This window comes from Pangasianodon hypophthalmus, chromosome 1, assembly GCF_027358585.1.
Source record: "Pangasianodon hypophthalmus isolate fPanHyp1 chromosome 1, fPanHyp1.pri, whole genome shotgun sequence".
Taxonomy (NCBI): Eukaryota; Metazoa; Chordata; class Actinopteri; order Siluriformes; family Pangasiidae; genus Pangasianodon; species Pangasianodon hypophthalmus.
In genome coordinates, this window is record NC_069710.1 from 28340591 (window position 1) to 28364328 (window position 23738).

Consider the following 23738-nt stretch of genomic DNA (forward strand, 5'->3'; position numbering starts at 1 on the left):
AAGGTAGCATCCTATGACAGTCTAGGAGCGTCTAGGAGCAACAACAGCTCAGTCACGAAGTGGTATACCACACTAACTCATAGAGCTTAGGCTGCTGAGTGCTGAGGTAAAATTTGCTATTCTCTGTTGCATCACTCACTGGACAGTTCCAAACTGCCAAACAGCACAAGAACTGTGTGTCAGGAGCTTCATGAAATAAATTTCCATGGCCGAGCAGCTGCACACAAGCCTAAGATCAGCATGCACAACGCCAAGTGTTGGCTGGGGTGGTGTAAATCATGCCACCACTGGACTCTTGAGCATTGGAAACGTGTTCTCTGGAGTGATGATAATGAAGCATTATCTGGCAGTCTGAAGTATGAATCGGGGTTTGGAGGATGCCAGGAGAACGCTGTAGCCTTCCAGAATGCATAGTGCCAACAGTAAAGTTTGGTGGAAGAGGGATAATGGTTTTTTCAGAGTTTGTTAATGCTATTCCATACAAACAGATTTTAGACAATTATATGCATCCAACTTTGTGGCAACAGTTAGGGGAAGGCCCTTTCCTGTTCCAGCATGACTATGCCCTTGTGCAAGTCCATTAAGACATGCTTTGACGAGTTTGGTGTGAGGAAATTCACTGGCCTGAACACAACCCTGACCTCAACCACACTGAACACCTCTGGGATTATGAGCCAGGCCAAACTTCCCAGAAGAGTCGAGGCTGTTATAGCTGCAAAGGAGGGCCAACTACATATAGTTTTGTCCATAGTTTTCGAATGGGATGACCAACAAGCTCATATAGAGCTTGTTGGTAGGGTGTCCACATACTTTCGGCCATATAGTGGAGTTCTCAAAACAGACTTTCCTGAACTGAAATCTGTTTCTCTTTTGCACGTATCTCAACCACAGGTAAATTTCTGTCTTTTTTCCCAAAAAGAGAAAAGGGAGAAAATTACATTTAAAGATCTATTTTCGACTGCGGCACAGGAGCATCGCAGGCATTTTGACAGCTGGTACCTAATCACAAACTGAATTGATTATGCTTACGTCCATTTCTCTACGGCACATAACTATACAACATCGTGATCAAAAGCACGACATTCACTGTGTGAGAAAATCACACTTACCTATCAAGGTTTGAGATATCTTTAAGCAGACTTTTTTTTTTGTTAAACTGGATCTGTACCCAACTTTGCAGGATCTTTGGAAGAAGATGAAAAATTAAACATTAAAATGTTTCCATGTCATTTTGCTGAAATATATTAATAATTTCTTAAAGTTGATGTGTAAAAATATGTTATAGCCAGAAAAACCCAACTTTGGCCAAAACTCAGGATTAATGTTAGAGAATCTTGCTAGAGGCTCCATCCACACCACATCTCCAGAAAAAGTCTTCTCTCTCTGTTCAGATGCTGACAAGACTCAACTCCTGGCAAACATAAACAAAAATATCAAATTTCAACCTCAGTGTAATTTTCATCAGTGATTTGCATGCAAAGACAGAAAAAAATGAAGACAAGAAAGCCAGCTAAATAAAATAACAATGAGTTTGCTATTTTAATGTTGTTCAGTTAGATAAAACCTTCATTTGTTCATTTTCCTTCCACTTTTCCCACTGGGAGTAGCAGTAGCCACAGGCTGAGGAGGTCAGTCCAGACTTCTCTATCCTCCTCATCAGCAATCCCCCAGATGTTCCCAAGCCAACTGTGAGATATAATCTCTCCAGTGGGTCCTGTGTCTGCCCTGGGCCCAGTGGGATATGCCTGATACAGCTCTAGTGAGAGCAGACCATTGGGCATAATTGTAAGGTGCCCTAACCATCTCAACTGGCTCCTCCTCCTAAATTCCAAGGAGCAGTGCCTGTTTTGTAAATGCTGGTACAATAAGTGGCTATGCTGTAAGTTAAGATAATACCAACCAACGTGATCCAATATCAGAAAATATTAAATTTGGAGGAAAAAGTCTTCATCTTTGCATCATCGTGATATTGGGACACTTTGTTGGGCACTTTTTTCTTATATCCAATGCAGTAAGTGAAGAACAAAACACTTGGGGCCATGCTATTATAAGAAAATAATCAATGATGGATGTAATCTGCAGACTCATGCAAAGCATAATTACTGTTAACACTCCAAAGTGGATTATTTTCCGAAATGTTTTACTCCTCATATAGAATTTTTTAATTTATTAAAGAATGACATAGCATGCTTTTTAACTGTTTATAGTTACATTTAATGTTGCAAAACATCTGTGAGGCAAGTTAGTTCCTGTTATCACTTACATTATAGTGGCTATAAACAGTTGCCCTGAGGTTGTCCTCTATCCTGAAGACCTGCAGCAGAAAATGTACTGTTCCAAGAGTTAACAGCGGAGACTCCTTCCACAAATGTTAAACATCTCCTCACAGAAAACGTAAACATATCACCAATTACATATTTCTCTTTGTTAATTTACAACAGGTTTGAATCCATTTATTAGGCATAGATTATGTAGACTGTCTGCCATGCAAGTCCTTGTGGGTGAACTGTTACTATAGAAATGACAACATATTTGAACAATGGCACCAATACAAACCTATTGCCAGAGCTGCTTTTTTTTATAGCAAATTAAATCAACACATTCTGAACAATCAGATTTAGGGATTCAACAGCGAAGTGGCACATCAAAACTTATCATGTTATTGGCTGCACACTATAAGCAGTATAGGAATTTAACTGGAGCACTCCAGATGTTCAAATGACAGCATGGCAAATGCCATCTTATAACACTTTCTCAAAACACTGAACATATCAATATTGAGTGTACACTAAAGACACCTTATCCCAAAAAAAACAAACAAAAAAAAACAAATCGAAATGAATTTTCACTTTGTACCCAATACATCAGGAGATGCATCCTCCAGCTTGACAAGCAAAGCAGCTTGGCTTGGACTGGCTGTGCTCAGTTTATAGACTAAGAGGCGGGTGGCCCACTGAAGTCGAGCATCATCCGCCCAGGCTGTGTGAAGAGACCACACAAGAGGGAACTCTATCCATCTTCTCTGTGGAAACAGTGCCATTCAGAGAATCACAGTAACAAGGAAGGACAAGGATTTTGGAAGAAAAAGAAGAAGGTGGTCACTTCAGTAGATCATTGCTATGTTCAAGATGGTGGAATCGGCCTTAAAGGAATTACCAGACGTGTGCAGAGGCGGTCAATGAAACATCGCCAAATAATAAATATTTAGTAACAGACATCTGAGTTCACCTTAATGGGCTGCAGTGCGTGTCTGCGTTCAATACTTTATAGAGGAGTCTACAGCCTCACCGTCGCCTTGACTTGTGGTGTCACGTTCATCAATAAACATTCTTCTCAGTTTCACCGGCTGCTTGTGAAAGCTGTCTGTGTGTATACTATGTAAACACTCAGAGCAGTCTTATGAAGCATTGGGAATTACAGGAAGCCGCTGCTGCAGCTGGAAATGGAACAGTTTGTATTGTGGCTATGCTGTAGCCGCGATACACCAGGAATGCAGGCGTAAAAATCACTCAAGGGCCCAGAGCCCAAGTTCCTCTCATGGAAGCAGAAGTAATAAAAGTGCTCATAGGAAGTGTCATCGGCTGACAGAAGCGCTTAGGCCATCGCCCCTCACTGCTCTTCCTCCTGTTACAGCACTCAGGGGGCGTCCGGTCTCAATCACGTTTCTGGCTTCTGCCTCTGATTGGAAATGCACATGACACATACGCACACTTGCATGTGTTTTGAGGCTCTGGCGCAGAAAAGTCGAACCTCTCATTAGTTTCAGTGACGCTACTACCATATCTCCCTCGAGTTCTATGAAGAAGGCTGATGATAAATGAGCTTATTCATCATTATCCAGCTGGGGACTGATCGAGTCCTGCGATAGTAAGTTCAGTAAGCACGAAAAGACGTGACATTACAGGACCCTAGGACAGGTTCACCAGACAAATGTGTAGCTGGCTGCTATGTGAGGAGTGTCTGAATATGGGAAGGCAGGCATGTGGGCCATTGGATATGATATAACGGAAGGAGCGACGCTTTTTCTGGCCAGCACAGTGTCCTGCAGCAGCTGGAATGGGTGTTTAGACTGTAGTGTTCTTCTCTGGTCCTCTCCGAAAACACCGCTCCCACTGCTGACCCACCCCTCATTTCCCTCATCTACTAATAAACAGAACACACCCTTGGCGGGACTTCAGAGGGAGCAAACAGTCAGTCTAACACACGCACACATACATACACAAACACGTGCAGAAGTGAGAAGAATCATCATTGCTCTAGTGTGAGGTCTGATCAAGCCCACACTGTATCCACTATACTTTATATTTTTTCCCCAGCCCTGTTTTTAAAACTTTTATCATTCGCACTGTAGTTCATCATCATCCTCCAAAGCTGGGACACTTTTACGCTAATGTAAGCAGGGGATATCTTCTCCATTAGTAGAGACATTAGGGAATTTACAATGTTTACAGAACATGCTGGAGGAATTTTTATGGAACCACCTTCCGAGATGTTCTCCATGGGGAGATGAGCTGGAAATGCAGGGTTCATTGGCCAATATCTTCCACTTGAGCTTTGCACTCAGACCACACTACATGCCTTGAGTCAGTTTAGGATTTTAACGTGCCAATAATGTCAAGTTGATTGCTGTAAATAATTGGATTGCCATGCTCAGCAAAGAGTTGTTAAATAAAGCACTCGTGGAACATGAGTGGGACTAAATAGTTTTGGATGAAATGCAAAAAGAATGCGGAAGGCCCAGCAAGCTCTGAGAGGAAGAGAGAAAGAAAGAAAGAAAGAAAGAAAGTAAGGTTGAGAGAGGAAAATGATTGAGAGCAGCGTAATGAGCATTTAATGGATTAAACGTATTCAGCAGCATGGCGAGGCCTGAAGCTTAAGCATTAGGTGGGCACCAGTCCTGCTGTGCCCAGAGACTCATAAAACATCTAAAATAGGCAACCTGCTGTGAGAGTAAGTGTGTGAGTGTGTGAAACGCTGGAGCAGCTAGTGATGGAGTAGATGTGTAGAGATGCATCATACAGTAGCAAAGCACAGAATGAAAGAGCAGTAACCTACAAGCACGGCAAAAAGGGGTGAGAGTGGAAGACAGAGAGAGAAAGAGAAGTCGACTACCAAGACAAGCAGCTACCAATGAAGCACATCTGGCCTCGGTTTTACAGCTCCACCTCAGCCAACCCAGCCTGCCATGCATGCGTCCCTGCGTATCATAAAAGGCTTCTGTACAAACCGCCTATATCACAATTATGTAACAGGATCCGCTCATCCACTAAAGGAGAGAGCAGGAAGCCTCAGGCTCTGTACACATGCTTTGAAACAAGTCTGTATCCTTTACATTTCCCCAGACCACAAGGAGACCCAGGAGGTGCTGAGGTCAATCATAAGCAAACTACACTCAAGTCTTGAAAAGCACCTCCTTGTTTAAAGAAAAGGAGCGATTTAACAGCCAAGTAAGGGCCCGAGGGAACACCTGTATACAATTCTATTGTAACATAACATCAGATCACATTCAGATCCCGTTTCTGTGCCTGTGACAGAGTTGTGGCATTGGATGATCAAGGACAGCTGGGAAAAAGACCAAAATAAACCTGTTTTGGAGAAATGAGCTCTTTCATTTAAATATATTTGGGACTGATGACCAGATGTTTATGATATCACAAGGAGAGTCGGGACATATCAGACAGCCTGGGTGAACACATTTTTATTGTACTGGGATGCAAAAACTGAGAGGAATGTCCTGTAGATTCCACAGATTTTATGTTTGGATGTGACAATGTGAAATGCATGCCTTTTGACTTAGTCTTCAAAACAAAGGGCATGCTTTTCCCATTGTCATGTACAAACCTCAGATCTGTGGAATTTCAAAAATGCATTCCTGTCTCTGTCCTGCAATGAATTTAGGAATAACAGTAAATGCTGCTGATTATGTACTTACTAGAAATGAAACACAATGCCACTATATCTATATCTGTATTTGTAACTAGAAAAAAAATGTTTTCCTTCTTTTTTAATCACTTGTTCATAATTGGTTTCAACTAGAGATTTTTTGCAAGGAACTATTTTAAAATCTTGCTTACATAGTTATTATTTTTGTTTGTACCTGTCTGCAATATTTTCGAATGAATTAAGATTATTAGGTTCTATTTCCCAAGATATAAACAAACTAGTAGCCTAATATAAACTAATGATGAATGAATGATCTCTGTAAAAGCACCACAACTTACATGTATGTGGTCCTTCTTTGTCTAGCAGGCTTCATATCTGACTGCTCACTGGTGCTCACGAATGTCTGGTGAACTCACACCTCTAGTCTTAACCAGATGCCTGTTACTTTCTGTCAAACTTTCTAAAAAAAGCAAACCAAAACAAAAATGTCCACCACCGATTTAGAAAAAAAAAAAACCTCTTCATTCTGTATAATGTGTTTGGTTATATCCCTAGTACCCACATTCATTCATTCATCCATCTTCAGCAAGTGCTGTATCCTGGTCAATTTGTAGTAGATCTGGAGATATGGTACTGCTACTCACTGAGACACTCTCTACCCAAATGCATCTGCTCTTTAATTCCTTGTTTCAAAAGGTGGTAAATTGTAATGATACCAAATGACACCTGGTACTGGCACTGTCCTTTGTACTCATGTTCTCCTAAATATACCCAGGTCATAAACCCTGGTCATCACTAAACACTGAGACAGACAACATCCAGTCAGTAGAAATGCTCACTAGCTCTTCATACAAGGATGTCAGACTATGTGATGTAAAACTGCTGTGTCAAACCCTTTTATACAGCCAGCAGGGGGGTGTGTAGGGAGATGTTTGCCCCAGGCACCTCTCTGTGGGTGTCCCAGAAGTGTGATGAAAGTAAAGACATGAATAAAAATGTATTTAACAAAATGCTCTTAATATAGAGGGCTATACTAAAAATGGTCAAAGTTAAAAATCACAGATTTGAAGTGCAAAAGGCCCATGATGAATAAATGACTGTACAATGTCATGCTACATTCATTTATCTTCAGTAACCACTTTATCCTGGAGTTGTGGTGGATCTAAAGTAAACCTCAGGAATGATGGGTGCAATGCAGCCCATGGGAATACATTCCATTGGACTTCCATGACAGGACAGCAGGCATATTTTTTATTGAGAAAACACAATGTGCAAATTTTTGTAAACTTATTTTTACATACAGGACAAGAGTACACTTCAGTTCACACAAGATAGTATAACACTATCTCACCCTAAAATAAACTTCTCTCAAATCAATTTTGATAAAATTTCATAGTAAGTAGTTTTCTAATTGTAGCTGTTGATTGTATTGCAGGGTTACATAGGAGAGAGAATAAAAAAGGCACATGAGAGTAACCAAAAACTAAAATGCAAAAACAAGTAATTTTTTTTTTTTGACTCTTACTATACAAAAGTATATGGACACCTGACCATCACACTCATACGAACAGTATACACTCATCAGCCATAACATTAAAACCACTGACAGGTGAAGTGAATAACATTGCTTATGTCATTACAATGGCACCTGTCAAAGGGTGGGATTTATTAGGCAGCAAGTAAACAGTCAGTTCTCGAAGTTGATGTGTTGGAAGCAGAAAAAATGGGCAAGTGTAAGAATCTGAGCAACTTTGACAAGGGCCAAATTGTGATGGCTAGACGACTGGGTCAGAGCATGTTCAGAGGTGTTCCCAGTATGCAGTGGTTAGTACCTACCAAAAGTGGTCCAAGGAAGGACAACCGGTGAACCGGTGACAGGGTCATGGGCACCCAAGGCTCACTGACGCATGTGGGGAGCGAAGGCTAGTCCGTCTGGTCTGTTCCAACAGAAGAGCTACTGTAGCACAAATTGTTAAAAAGGTTAATGCTGGCTATAGAAAGGTGTCAGAACACACAGTGTATTGCATATTGCTGTGTATAGGGCTGCGTAGCCTCAGACCAGTCAGAGTGCCCATGCTGACCCCTGTCCACTGGCAAAAGCGCCTACAATGGGCAAGTGAGCATCAGAACTGGACCATGGAGCAATGGAAGAAGGTGGCCTGGTCTGAGGAATCACATTTTCTTTTACATCATATGGATGGCCGGGTGCATGTGCGCTGCTTACCTAGGGAACAGTTTGGGGAATGTGATAGTCAGGCATCCACAAACTGTAGCAGACTGTAGCAGTTTGAGGTCAGGTAGTACACTGACCATCCATCAGGGAGAGGATGTGAAAAACATTGCATAAAGAATTGTGGGGCTCATTCAGATATGCAAGCTTTTTAAATGAGTGTGATTTATGAAGAGGAAACAGCGTGTTGTTTCTACAGCTTCATTTCTTTAGAAGCAGAGTGTATGATTGAGACATTTTTCTCTAACAGTTTGGATAGGCTACTGCTAAAACATGGAAGAAATGTATTTTCACACCAGAGAATATTTTCACAGGTGTTAATGGAAATAACCTACACGTTTAGAACCAGTACATTGTTTCCTTACTCATAAATTCATTTTCTGGGGTTATTGCCTGCTTCATGGCATCGCAGCTAGCAGTTAAACTTGAGGTATGAACTGAGGGGATTTAGTGAGGTACTGCTTATGAAATTTCCAATGTTACATTTAGCATTTGATTAACAATTTTACAAAACAGAGTCTTCTCTGAAAAAAAAAAAATAGGGATGCTTTGCAAACACTGTCCGTTTTATTAACTATGCTCTGCTTTGACAGAGTTACTTTTCTGTAATCGTCTTTTCTTGCCCATCAGTGTGGTGTTATTCCCTTTTCTGGACATTGCAGGTTTTGTGGTTAGGCGTTTCCCCACATTTGTAGCATGACTGCTATTTGGGTTTATATAGGGTTCAGTATTTTTATATTCTTCTTCCTCCAGAGGGTTGCTGGGATTACTCTCTGTGATACGGTGAGGAGCTTGACCATCCGAGAGATCCTTGGAGTAAAGGTTTGGGCAAGTTAAAAGAACACCCCCTGAAAGTTTCCTGCTGTATCAGGCTTGTACCAATGATCAGAGACCTCGGGGCAGATCAGGGACCCGCTGGCGAGATTATATCTCATAGTTGACTTGGGAACGCCTGAGGATCCTCCAGAAGGAGCTGGAATCTGTAGCTGGGGATGGAGAAGTCTGGGTTGAATTCAGCTAGGTACCACTGTGACTGTGGAAGAAAAATGAATGTATTGAGTTATCATTCTCAAGCGTTGTGTTTCTCAGCTCAATAAGTCTGTTCTTAAGCAGCTGGTTACACTCTTTTACAATAAGAAGTCAAGAGGTCACCTTGACAATCTCACACGCTAATGAGAACCTCTCTGTCCAGTTAAAATCTTTCCAAATCATCATATCCATATCATATAACCTTTGAGGCTTTGAGGAATTGAAAGACTCTGGAAGTAGAATTGTGATTGTTGTCCTTGGTGAAGCTCTGACCAGGTTGGGACTGAGGTGGATGCCTCAAAGGACCTGCATCGTACTCTTCTACATGTGTATAATGCAATGATTTAGAATTTAAATTATATTATCTGGTGTTACCTTCAAGAGGATGGGTTCTCCTTTGAATCAGGTTCCTCTCAAGATTTCTTCAAGTCATCTCAGTGAGTTTTTCCTCGTTATTGTCGCCTCTGGCTTGCTCATTAGGGATCTAAATCTGAAATCTACATCCAGATGTCGGTAAAGCTGCTTTGATGATGATGTCTACTGTTAAAAGTGCATAGGATGACTTGTTATCAAAGTCTTCAAATCCATGTTGTTTTCAAGCATACCCTTACAGAAGACAGAATGAGATTTACTCATCAAAGCAACTGCACCATGCTGAAAAACCAGTATGGAGAAAAAAAAAACAGGAATAGTGTTCATAAACACTGTAATCAGAGGAAAAAAAAAAACAGACAACCAAATCAAGAAGCACAGTTTGAAGAGGAACATGGTTCACTTGGCAAATGTTTGTTTACCCTTTTCTATCACTATATTTCTGACCAATGAATGAAAGAATCTAGGAGAACTTTTTTTTTGTTTCTTATAAGTATAGGCAAACCAAAAGTATCAACTTCGGTCCGATTTAGACTCAGGAAACTGACTAATAGGAGAAAAAGAGCCCTTAAATATGTCTTTTCTTTGTTTTTACTCTGGATGAAATCTCATTAACATTGACAAATGCATTTTCTTTCACATTCTTCCCCCCTCATGCTCATATACAGAGTTATACTTAGTAAATGGCTTGGAATAAACAATTCATCTCCAACAAAGATAAAATCATCTCCAACTTCTGAACACCTCTCTCTCTATATTTTTCCTCAGTCATTTGTTCTCTCTCTTTTGGCTTCTGTCCCCTGTCTGCTGAGCTGAGTCCCTGTTACCCCAGACATTCTGCACCAGTGGGAGCACCCAGAGCTCAAAAGTCAACTTCTTTTTCCTGCTTAACCAAACGATGACCCTTCTCTCCAGGCAAAGGAATAAAGCTCAACCACACAGAGCCAAGGGACATGGCTGACCTTTTAATAGGTGGGACATTTGTGGCATTTCTTTTAGTTTCAAATGAACAGTGCGTGGAAGTATGTGTAGACAAATTCCAGGTCACCACAAAAATAAATCAACCGCAAAACAACAGGCATGTTTCATTACATGGCTAGAGGGGGAAATGCTACATTAAGGATGCAACAAGTTTAAAGGAATGAAAGAAAAATACAATACACTTGGCAAGCATGGATGAATGGAGTGAAAAAGTCCAGGCTTGCAGGGTGTGACACACTGGAATTTTCTGTGAACATCACTAAAATGCACAGATCAGAGAAATGCCAGTGTAGTAAAGATGACAAGTGGGTGATGCTGCATGCCAATACAGAGAGATTTTTCCCCCCAAACACATCATAAAGTTCATTGTAAGGATGTATCTGTATTCAGATTGAAACCCAAAGTAGTCATTATTTTTGTTTGTACCTGCCTGTGATATTTTCTAACAAGTTTAGTTGGTTCCATTTTCCACAATATAAACAAAGTAGTAGCCTAATTTAAACCACTGCAACCCTGACCAGGCAGTTACTAAGGATGAATGAATGGATGCTATAAATGCCTTGCTTGTTAATGGACGTGGTCTGCAAACTTCATACCTGATCTCTTGCCTGTACCGGCATGAAAGTATAAACCTCCAGCCAAAATTTTTAGATGCATCCCGTGAGATCTCAGTTCTGATGCATACCTCTAGCCTCAACCAGATGCTCTGCAAGAAAAAGGAGAATAGTGCATCTCCTATTCATTTCTGTATTTGTATCCATTTAGAACACATTATCTGTTCATTCTGAATAATGTAATTGTATTCAGTTACATCCTTACTACGCTGCTTTGAACATCATGTGACTAGCTGGACCTGTCCCACAATGCTTGTGGCTGCCAAGTGAAGAGAGGGACTGACTAATCCCAACAGTACTTAACTTCGTCATACGCGATGCCTTCACAAGCAAACCCTGGCAGCTCTGTGACTGTCTGAAATAGAAGACTGTCAGCACTGAAATCTCTGTAAAAATACTCTAAGATGGGATAGTAATAGTGTCAGGTTCTCTCAAAGAGAAATGTAAACTCATTACAAAGCATCACCAAATTCAGAAAAGGCATATATTTTACTTGAGAAATGTTTTTTTTTTTAAAATTTTATTTCTTACAATAAACAATTCTAAAGAAATGAAAGAAAAAAATGCACTGGAAGAGTCTTACTCAATTGTAATACTTTATTCAGCTTTCTTTGTTCTATTAATTCATATTGTCCATTAGCAAATCAGTCTACATATTTTATAACTACCAACACACTCATGATTTCTAGAAGCAGAGGTGGGGAAACTACCCAAACTCTTTAATCATGTAAAAGTGCGATTACTCATCTAAATAAATACTATGGTAAAAGTTCAAATTCTTCACTCAAGTTAAAGTAGAAAAGTATAAAGTTCAAATTTTTCACTCAAGTTAAAGTAGGAAAGTATAAACTCTATAAAAAGAGGACATACTGATTTTAGTTACTGATGTTATATTATTGCCTCTTTCACTTTTAAAGCACATTAAATAAGTTTATATTGAAATATATTTGTGACATGTTTACAGATTCTGGTGCTAATTTGTTGCTCAGTGTGTTAGAAGTTAGCATTGTTATTGCTAGCACAGTTATACTGGTGTTTAATAAGATAAAAAAAATCAACAATCTGAAATATAAATGATAACACTTATCACTCAACAGGTTTTGTTGTTAGTTCCTAAAAACAAAAGGAGCAAGAGATTCTTTTCTCATACATCATTTTTCATCAACATTCAACATCATATTAATGAGAAATCCAGTGTGGAAGTTGAGACATCGGTGCAAATGCTGGACTCAAAGTGCCAGAATGCAATGCAGCTACTGTATATGAGTTAGGGCAAAGACTCGGCTCGGCTAGATAGCATTCTAGCAGATGAATGTGATGGTGTTGATTGCAGTATTAGCATGAAAGTTCCTTTAGAAGTTGATCTGTTTGATTAGAGTATATAGATGAGAAGGTGAGACAGAGCTGTACAGACTAAGGCGCTGTTGCATCAGTTACTTTCGGTAAAGATGAAGCAAGGGCTAAATCCCACTGGCACCACCATCAGCAGGTAGTCCAACAGCACTGTGTGTATGTTGGAAAACACTGACCAAAGTGAAAACACACCAACACGTTCATGTAAAAGCTTTAACTAAAAAGGTCAACTTGGAATTTCATTACAAAGTAAATCTTGGACACTACTGAAGATCCCATTTTAATTATAAAGAGTAATATTCAGGTTGAATTTTCTTCCAATGTAGTTATTCCCAATTTATCACATGCTATTTCTCCGCAATTACATGACAGATACCCAGCTAACACGTCACTGCAATCTATCAAACTTCCACATTTGTAAGAAAGTACCAACTGCACTCTTCAATACAAATGATCTCAGAGGACAGGGACTCTCTTGCTCTCTTGGACACAGGCAGTTACATCAGCTAGTGAAGACTGTTATCACAGCACAGAAGCCATAAGCTGGCCTGTATTTACCGCTCAAACATCAAACACATCAATGCCAATGTGGCTGGAGACCAAAGTACTTTTTCAGCTGATCTCTGGGTATACAGGTCTCATCTCACTAAATAACACACTCCAGCAGGTTTGGGGTGGCTTTTGCCGAGCGTGAGATTGTCATCAGGCCACAGCCATTTCCTCTCAGCACTCCCACACTTTCCTTCTGAAATTACACACACTCACAGCTGATCCTCCCTCTGGATACTGGTGTTATAACCTCCGTGGTGCAAGCAAGTGAGGCTTTACATCATCACCCTCGTGAATGATCCATTAAACAAAATGACTGCATTTACTGGGCTAAAAGATCAGGCTTCAAGGCACTGCTTTCCACTGTAGCAGTGGTGACTCTAGACTGCAACATCATTATTTACATGATTTATGGGCTTGATGCACTTTTGCTGATTAATCCAACTGTTGAAAGAGTCGATGGTCTTGATTTGAGAAAGTGGAGTCAGAACTCTGATTTTTCACTGTTCAGCCATATGGTTTATGGTACAAGTTTGTCCATATGGCACAACTTTGAAGAACTGAGGAACAGTGACAGAGAACTTTTACATAACCTAATTTATGTAAGCAGCATACAGTTGCCAGTGAATGCCAAAGGTTTGGTGTGCTTGTGCAACAAACTAACATGCTGCAGTAGGCAGCTGTAGGTTAAATCAGCAATTGGGAAAACCAGGATTTTAAGAGCTTAAAACCTGCCTGGAACATCACGTCAATGAAAGCTGCCACCTTTAGCCTGTGGAAGATCCTCTTCAAAATTTCCGACCCTTCACCAAAAGTTCCTGGTCACTTTAACTGAAGATTTATGTCTCTCTGAGCATGGAAGAAGTAGAAAGATTAACAGAGTTTCTCCAGGCAGTCACACAGATGGCTTTCCCATCCCACCTTTCTCTCTCCTCGTCCTCTTTCACTCTTTCCGTCTCTTTCTCTGAAACCTTGGGCCTGCTCCAGCTCTGCTTATTTCATCTCTTGGGCAGCCCATCACTCCGGAACCCCTCCATCGTCACAGCAACAGTGTACACACACTCGAATGGAAGTGACGGCGGCATGGGTCAACTCCCATTGGCTGGAGTCGGAGAGATGCAGTGTGGGACGCCGGGAAGAGGCTAATGTCAAGCACAGCTGGCTGGGCTGGATAACCCGTTTCCTTCTCCGAACGTGTCAGCGGAACCCAAACTGAAAACAGGAAAGCGCTTCCCAGTGCTCTCCCAGGACTTCATATCCATGTGATCCCGAGATCACGCGCTGAAAACATGCAAGCAAGGACTTGTAAACATAAACAATCGTCTCCCGGGCAGCTGATTAGAAGCAGTTATCAAAGTCGCTCACACCTTCCAAACTATTTCCATGGGAGTAACAAGTTTGCTCATAAACTGGTACATATTTGAGTCTCAGATCTGATGCTTGCATTTCTTTCTCATTCCACCACTTTGGCTGGATCTCAAAAGAGAGCAGCTGAAGGCAAAAGCAGAAACAAGAAGTCCTCTGCATCACTGGCTCTGCTTACACAAGTGTAGACATATAACCAGGTTTCTTTTGGTTTCTTCTGGCATGTCTTGGTAAGTTAACCATCACTTATAGTGACTCTCTCACCAATGTCCACACTAACAAGTGACAAAGCAATAGTGCGCCATTCATTTGCTATGTACATGAAAGTCTTGTGATTTCAGTGACAGCGCAACAAACAGTTGAAATTAGATTCTCAATTCCAAGCGAATTAAGTATAATGCACCAAAGTGACAAATCAAAACAACTATTTTGAATGATTCAAATAACCAATTTACACACTGATTAGTGCATTATATAATTTGTGTTACACTAGTATACTTTAGTAGCTACATTATACTGTATATAGCTACCACCATTTCTCATTGGAACTAAAAGAAATCTCTGGACAGGTCACGCCCACAAGCAATAACAGTAGACAAGCTACATGCAACTTGTTGCTTACTAGTGTGAATGTAGGGTCCGAGTCTCAAAAGTAGAGTACATACTATTATTATCTCTATACTATTATTATTAAGAATATGCAAAGTTATATTTTCATAACTTTTTACTTTTAATTTTAAACACAATATTTTACAGCCAGAATCTGGGACCTATCTCTTATAATTGCCCAATAAAATTACATTAAAGAATCTTAAAGTGCAAAAACATGTCTGTAGACGTATAATGATTTGACCTGTACTTCATCCGGGGTACTTATTAAAACGTGATTCCAGTGAAATGATCTGGAACCATTCAAACAGATGACTCATTCAGGAAAACTCCCTTTTTAGCTCTCGACAGAGCAGAATTGCTTCTCACGGTGTCTAAAAGCAAAACTCAGCCACTCAAAGCTTTCAACGTGGAGCCTAAACAAAATTCTGTCAAAACCACATGTTAAGACTAATCATGCTGCATATGTAATAAAATCACATGACAGTTCCTGGCTGGATTTAAATAAACTTTTTCTGTGGTGTGTCCTTTATAGTGGTCACACTCATAATGCTGTCCTGCCGTGACCCAGTCTGTGTTTGACATCAAGTCATTTGTGCAGAACAGACGGGAAGAAATCAGACGTGAAAAATATCTGGCAATTACTGACATCCGAAACAACCCTAATTCCCCTGAGGGACTGAATCATTCTACTCTGAGGTACTATAGCCACTGAACCTCTGAACAAACAGAGTTGTGTTTTCGGACCTTGCACCTGTTGAGTTCATCATTGTGAAGTGTAGTCAAACAACGCTCATTCAGTTCATAAACATCTGGATGTAGTGAGAGTGCAAAAGTTAAGACACGATATCATTTTATTGCATTGACACTTCTTACATAAATGCTGCATTCTTCAGTCTCCGGGATGTGCAATGAGCTCAGATAAATGCTTCCTCTTCCCCCCTCCCCCGGGCCAGAACTGCCAAAATTGTCAGTCTAAAGCTGAGTGCACACTACACGACTTTCAGACTTTCAAAATCTCAGAATCTCAGAAATAGTTTTGTGGTATGCAAACTACATGATCGGTGTCTGACGAGGCACGCACACAGTACAAAATCTTTTAGCTGAAAAGATCACTTCTGAAGCATGCCAGATCCTCAAATCCTGCTTTCTCATGGAAAATAAACATGAGAACTGTCCAAAATGTGACTGTGACTTTGTCAATATTTTGTGTGGAAACAAGACAAAAGAGAAATAAGAGAAAATGTGGAGGAAATATTGGTTGGGAAGATGCAGGCAGTGAGGATTGTCTGTTCTGCAAAGAGAACTGGAGATACAGTGCAAAAAAAGGAGCTATTTTTATGCTGTGGACCAGCAGGAATTACGCCATTTTTTTGCTTTTCCTAACAACCATTTGAGTAGGACATGGCAAATAAGTTCTTATAGAAGCTATATTACTGTGCTTACATTTTGTCCTCACCTACAGAAATTGACTGATAAACTGGATTTGATCCGCTGTATATGGGAGCAGATGAATCTGATTTCCTCTTGGACTCTCGTTAGCTGTTTTTCATTGCTCTTCTTGCAACAAGTCACAGATGGATTTACACTAAGTGATTCTTTGCTGAGAATGTTAAACATGCTTGAAAATATTGGCGCCTTAGGCTGAGAAAATGCTGGTCAACTACTCACACTACATGCTGCTTGGCTAGGGGACACTGGGAAACTGGGAAACCAGGGAAGTCAAGGTTAAATCGTGTAGTGTGCACTCAGCTCTAATTACTAAACTTGTGATTATAGTATTACGCAGTGGCGAGTGGCTTGTTCATAATTGACTGTTATAAGTTTTGGTAGCAGACCAAATTAACCCAAATCAACAAAGATCTATTTATAACATCGTGAGATTTTATCATACAATCACAAAAAAACATTGCCAGAAACTATACTCTTGGGTTTTCAATGTGCCCACGTGTAATGAGTATTATAAAAATGTTTTAAATAGACAGACAATTAATTTAGATTTAACAATATAACGAATCTCAGTTGTAGTCATTGTGCTAATTCTCACTTCTTTCACTGTTTAACTAAAAAAAAACTATTACCACACATAAGCTAATGACACAAAATAGTGCATATAAAATGGTAAACAATTTGAATTAGATGCAGTTTTGCTCACACTCAGGAACAAAGAGGCTGTGTGAGAAGGAAAGCAGTCAGTTCAGTTTCAGCAGGTGGGGTAAAAGGGTAGCTGACATAAGCTTTCGGCCAAATTTAATTTGGTACTTTCCTAGATCTGACGTCGCCTCTACTAAACATAGTCCTGCATATAACTCCAAATATTTAACAGAAAAAAAAATGTTGTGGTATATTCACTACAGAAGCTGTAGCTAACAATAAGAAACTAATTATGAAAAAGTTAAGAGGGGCTTTAAAATAACGTTTTGTGGATTAAATCATGGAATAATTCTGAATGTAAACGAAAGCATATGACTAAGATGACTCTTTTGTTTGAATTAAACCATGAATTCAATGAGGTATAAAAACAGCAATCACACTTGGACATAATCCAACACTTCCTATGAGAGGTGATCTTTGTCTGCTTCTAAGAGAACCATAGTGCAGTTCTATTATAGTGAGATTTACCCAATTACAAGAAGTGATCAACAGATAAAAGGCTTTTTAAACTATGTTTCCAGTCACAGATGGTCCTCTGCTTGGTTTTTTTTGGTCCACTTAAATTTGTGGAGTGCTAAACTATCAATTTCAATTTCACTTTAATTCAGACTAGGCAAACAGTATGAGGTGTGCCGTGTATCATTTACCGTTGGGTATTTCCACATGTGCTGTAGGGTATTTCCATTCTAGACTCAATGTTTAGTCAAAGATTGTAAATTTAGCCAAAACGGTGATGCAAACTGAGCTTAGAAGTTTAAGAGGCAGCCCAAAGAGCTGAGAAATAGATTTTCTTTCTTTCCATTACTGAAGGTTTGATTTGAAAGCTTATCCAGCAGGGAGTCTGCATACGTTATTGATCAATAAAACAGGAAGAAGAGAGTGAGGTGATGTGAATGTGAGCGCAGGTCACGGAGCCAGACCACATTCCACTGGACACGCCAACTGGCAGGCCAGACCCTCCGAGCCTCCTCATGCGTCATTCTGTTGTTAATGTTACATTTGCGGCTTGCTTTCGGTTGGCCTTTTTGGCCGAGTAATTTCTAAAACATAACCACTGAGTTGGGGAGGTGGAACAATATTTCTCCCACACTGTCATGTCGGTGTGCATATGTGTGTGCGTGTGCATTAAGGTGCGAGTGTGTTTATTTGGTAAGAGGAGGCTGTATGATCATATTTTGGGAGCGGACTCGGCCATGCCTTGTTCGCTGGCGTTAGTAAACTGTATTTTGAGTGACGGTCCGTGAAGTCAGCAGCTGGTTGATGACATCATCGCTGTAGCCCAGGATACCTTTCAGGACCTCGACTGTGTGCTGACCAATCACAGGGGGTGGAGCTGGCTTGTCAAACTCAAAACTGTTGAATCGGACAGCAGGACCTGCGAGAAACAAACGGTTGCACGTGTAAAATAATTCAGTAATAATAGTTTTTGTTCATAATTAGAATATATCTTTATATATTTATCTTTGCCCTGTGATGGACTGGTGTCCCGGCCGGGAGGAATTCTCCCACCTTGTTCACAGTGTTACTGGAATTGGCTCCAGATCCACCAAAATCTTGATCAGGATAAAGCAGTTACAGAAGATGAATGAATGAATGTTCATCTTCCTCTTGAACCTATGGCTGTGAGCATAGCCAAAACTTTTAGACATTCAATAAACATTAGAAACGAACGGAGCAATTTTATAAATTCTCTCATCACATCCACTTAGTTAAAAACAGCTTTAAATAATAGACATTTATTTGTTTGCTTAAAATAAAATGTATATTGTTATGACAACCAAAAGGAATTTTACAGAAACAAATATCCAGGACTAAAAATGTCACATAGAGCATACTGGTTTATTGGGTTGGACAAAATGATGCAAGTCCTTGTATAAACAACGTGCTAAATATCATGAATCATGATTTTCCACCCTGGATTCCCCCTGCACTTGACATTTTACTGTGCTCCCATTTCTGAAGCATCCGTTTTAACGTCATCAGTGGTCAGAAATCTAAACAGAAAAAGTCTAAAAAGGACAGTGCTCAAGGAAGACCACTAGGACAACTATACCGTACCAATATACAACATTTATAACACGCTATTTCCGTGTCTAGATTACAAGTCTGCTACAGTTGAGGTCAAAAGTTTACATCCCCCTTTCAGAATCTGCAAAATATTTATTATTTTACCAAAATAAGAGGGATCATACAAAATGCGTGTTATTGTTTATTTACTGCTGACCTGAATAAGATATTTCACATAAAAGATGTTTACATATAGTCCACAAGAGAAAATAAGTTGAAATAAATAGTTGAATTTATAAAAATGACCCTGTTCAAAAGTTTACATCCCCTTGATTCTTAATACTGTGTTGTTACCTGAATGATCCACAGCTGCGTTTTTTTGTTTACTGATAGTTGTTCCCTTGTTTGTCCTGAACAGTTAAACTGCCTGCTGTTCTTCAGAAAAATCCTTCAGGTCCCACAAATTCTTTGCTTTTCCAGCATTTTTTGTGTATTTGAACCCTTTCCAACAATGACTGTATGATTTTGAGATCCATCTTTTCACACTGAGGACAACTGAGGGTCTCATATGCAACTATTACAGAAGGTTCAAACGCTCACTGATGCTCCAGAAGGAAAAACTTTTTGAATTTGAAGATCAGGGTAAATTTAACTTATTTTGTCTTCTGGGAAACATGTAACTATCTTCTGTAGCCTCTGAAGGGCAGTACTAAATGAAAAAAATACGATATTTAGGCAAAATAAGAAAAATGTACACATCTCCATTCTGTTCAAAAGTTTTCACTCCCCGGCTCTTAATGCATGTTCTTTCCTTTTGGAGCATCAGTGAGCGTTTGAACCTTCTGTAATAGTTGCATATGAGACCCTCAGTTCTCTTGTGGACTATATGTAAACATCTTTTATGTGAAATATCTTATTCAGGTCAGCACTAAATAAACAATTACATGCATTTTGTATGATCTCTCTTATTTTGGTAAAATAATAAACATTTTGCAGATTCTGAAAGGGGGCTGTGAACTTTTGACCTCAACTGTAATCACAAATCCAAATCTATGTGTCAGGTGCAGATGCAAGTGCAGGTATTTATTAAAGAAAATAAACAAAAGAAAAAAAGCACAGATCATTAACAAACAAAAAACCAAGAATGAGAGCAAGAACAATGTGGTGTAATAGATACATGACATTATGGATAACCAAAGTGAAACACAACATAAGCTTGACAAAGGGTGTGTCAATCAGCTCCCTAGCTGCCTAGGTCGTGAATCAGCATATCGTGTACACGGGTTCAGGCACTGGTAAGGACCCTGGCTCACTACACATTGGGACACTGGTGACTCAATTTCCGGCCACATGACTACGTACTCGCGTTGTAAAACATCCCCACTGGCAATTATCAACAACAGGCAGGACCGATATCTTTCTGACATTATACGTCATACAAATTTGTTAGCTTAATCACATATGTTTCTGTCATGGTACTCCAAGCATGATCGTAGGCTAGCTACTGGATTATTATTATTTTTAATTATTAAACACTTAAAAGACATTAGACTCAAACAAACCTTGTATAGAATGTCAAATAAAGTTGAAAAATCGCTAACGTAAGTAATCATTCGAGAGCTACAACAAACTACTTACATTTGTAGATGAATTTGCCTGAGAGTTGGTCCTCTATTTTTTTTTCGAGCTGAGAGGCTTCAGAAAACATTACATCATTTCCAGTAAGGGAGCATAGTGAGCATCGATGCTCCCTGGTTTTTGCAGTGCATTGTGGGATTTTTTAGGGAGTGAATGTGCATTGGAAGGATTTTGTGACTTGGACAGCCCTTAAAATGGCCGACTCCCTCATCAGTGCCCTATCTGCTGAACTAGGGAGCTGATTGAGACGCAGCCACTGAAACAAAAAGAAACTGGAACTTGAATAGGGTTAGTAATTAGTGCAACAAGATACAGGTGTGAGTGATCAGTGAGGCATGTGACATTGTCATGTGATGTGCTAGGGCTGGTGGGTAATTTAGTTCTTGTAGGCCATTTTGTGGCTGAAACTAGCAACGACATGACACCATATCAGCACTGACTTCTTTTTTTTTCCCTGATTTAAAAAAAAATGGATCATTAAATCCCAACACTGCAATGAATCTGTACCAAATATACATATTTTTTTATTTGAAATTGAACAAAAAAATGTTCCTTATGCTTGGTGTTTCTCAGATTATTGGTATTGCTATTCTGTCCAGGCTGTGAATATTCATAGACACACTAAAAGTTGCTCATACCTCAGTACTGAGTGTTTAATTCTCCAAAACAGCAGCTCTGACCTTAAGTGCCAGGTTTAATTCAAATCACAGGTTTATATTAATGCACTTTCTAATATGTTATCGTTTCTATAGTAACAACTAATACAGGGACTTGTACAGCAGACACATGACAGAAACTAATTCAAAAATGTAATTGTTGATATGTGGACGTTTTCAGTGAGGAGACATTTATTCAACACTTTTGGAAGGAGTCTCTGGTGTAAGGTAAAGCAGTAACTAAGTTCTCCGCTAAGGGAACATCTTTAGAACAGATGAAGATTTTTATTTCAAGAGAGAAAAAAAGCGAGGCTGGAAAGGAAACAACTGTTTATAGCTCTTATAATGTAACAAACCTGTTTTGTGGCTGTTTTGCATCAAACATAACCATAGATGGATAAATGACATTTAATTAAAAAAATAGCATCTGCAAATTGCTATTATATAAGAAAAAAAAACCACTTTGGGACATGCTGTTATTGGAAAATACCCAACTTCAGAGCAGTAACAGTAACATCGGCATTGTTGATTATTTTCCTATAAACAGCACAACCCCAGCACAACCCCAAGCGTTTTCCAAATGAATAAATGTAAAGGTTTTATTCCTTACACTTGGTAAAACCTGGTGCAAGGTGCTTAGAAAGAGGTTAAAAAACCCATTAAAGAAAATTTCAAGAAATAATAATGATAAAAACGGATGATAAAAATGGATGACACTAAGCAATCATAGCGTGTGACTCATTTCCTTGTAGTCATGCTATTGCAATCATTAGGCGGCATTAGCATATACCCTATTCCATCTTTACTTGCCGAAGCCTCATTAATTTTGCTGAAACTAATTACCAGTCTTCTTCTGACAAAATATCCGAGGCAGATGCTTGTTCAGTGAACAAACCAAAAGTGAAAGACTCGAATTCATAAATCATTTCACGCAATGAAAGGTTGTGACCCCCCCACAGACTGCTTTAATATGCAGAAGAGGCCTTTAGCGCTTCCTTTCCCTGTGCTTTGTGTTTTCTCCAACACACCAATAGGTCAAACCCACCGCAGACTTTACCGGCATTCCAGAAACATGCTTTGATGCTTTAACCTCCAGCGTTTACTCCTTCTGTACTCCAGGACAGAGAGAATCTCAACACATGGATGAGTCATATGAAGTAGAACTTCTGTTAGTTCTCAGTAGTGGCACAAGAAACAGTTACTAAGAGTAAGTGAGATAAGAAAAAGAGAAACCTTCATTAGAGGAGCCATTTCAGATGAAGGAGTCACATCTCTTTCTCTTGCCTCTGTGTGCTATTTATAACTGGTTCCTGATGTTCAGTTTCATAAACGAATGATATAGGATAACATATGTAAAAAGGGCTGGATGCCATGAAGATAAAATTACTTGTACCTTTGATTTCAAGTTGCTCAGACAATCAGGAAATGATTATCCACATAAATTGTCATGTTTAGTAAATTTAGTATGTTTACTAAAAAGGAGACATGGTCTATAGATTTGAAATCCAAACTCATGTTGGGTTAGAGGCAGTCTGAATCCTCATGCAGGGAAATCCAGTCTCGTTGGGATCTTAAGAACTTCAGGAGATCTTTAAATGTCACTGAATCATAATATATTAATAGCACTAAATCATGAATAACATTTCATGACAGTGATGTGTTCTAAAGTGGGTTATATAAGAGAGTCTGATCATATTTTAGGCTCTAAATTGATGCTTGGTCATGCACATAATACGTTTGTACAAGCAGCATTTATTTTTCATACAGACGAAAGCAAGTGGAACCCTTTTCTGCAAGCTAAGAACCCTTAAGTATCCAATGAACCTTTACTTAGTAGGGTGAAAAAATGTAGGGTGGTCAAGGCTTGGGGTCGCAGAAAATTCATAACTGTAAATGTGGAGTCATTTGGCCAAAAAGTTTGGGAGCCCCTGCCTTAAGCGTTAATTCTTTGGTTGTCTCTATGGGGGAACCCTTAAAGGTTTTAACTAGAACTGTGAAACAGAGTGTTTCCCCATCAGAGAAAAGATCGAAGTTGGAAATGTTTTCTTTTTTGGAAGCCAAGAACCCTCACTTATCCAATGAACCCTTAAAGACGACCTCTAAAAAAAGAACTCTTTTTTCTAATAGTCTATTGCAAAACCTTCAACTCATCTCAAAATGTTCATACCAAATTTTATAAAATAAATAAATGAAAAATGACAAATGCCCACAAAAAAAAAAAAAAAAAAAAAAAAAAAAAAAAAAAAAGATGAGGATGGCAAACATGGCCTAAAACAAAAGCAGAGGCAGCCGGGCGGC

General features: G+C 39.4%; 1 protein-coding gene across 2 annotated transcripts in view; it reads right to left on the minus strand.

Annotated features, from left to right (window-relative positions):
• Window positions 1–11692: 11692 nt before the first annotated feature.
• Window positions 11693–23738, minus strand: part of sugct (succinyl-CoA:glutarate-CoA transferase) — a 106977-nt gene continuing 94931 nt past the window's right edge. For both annotated transcript variants that reach the window (XM_053234266.1, XM_026944750.3), the window contains one exon: window positions 11693–18514. In XM_053234266.1, coding sequence (XP_053090241.1) covers window positions 18458–18514 — 57 coding nt within the window. In that variant the 3' untranslated portion in view covers window positions 11693–18457. The remainder of the gene's footprint in view (window positions 18515–23738) is intronic.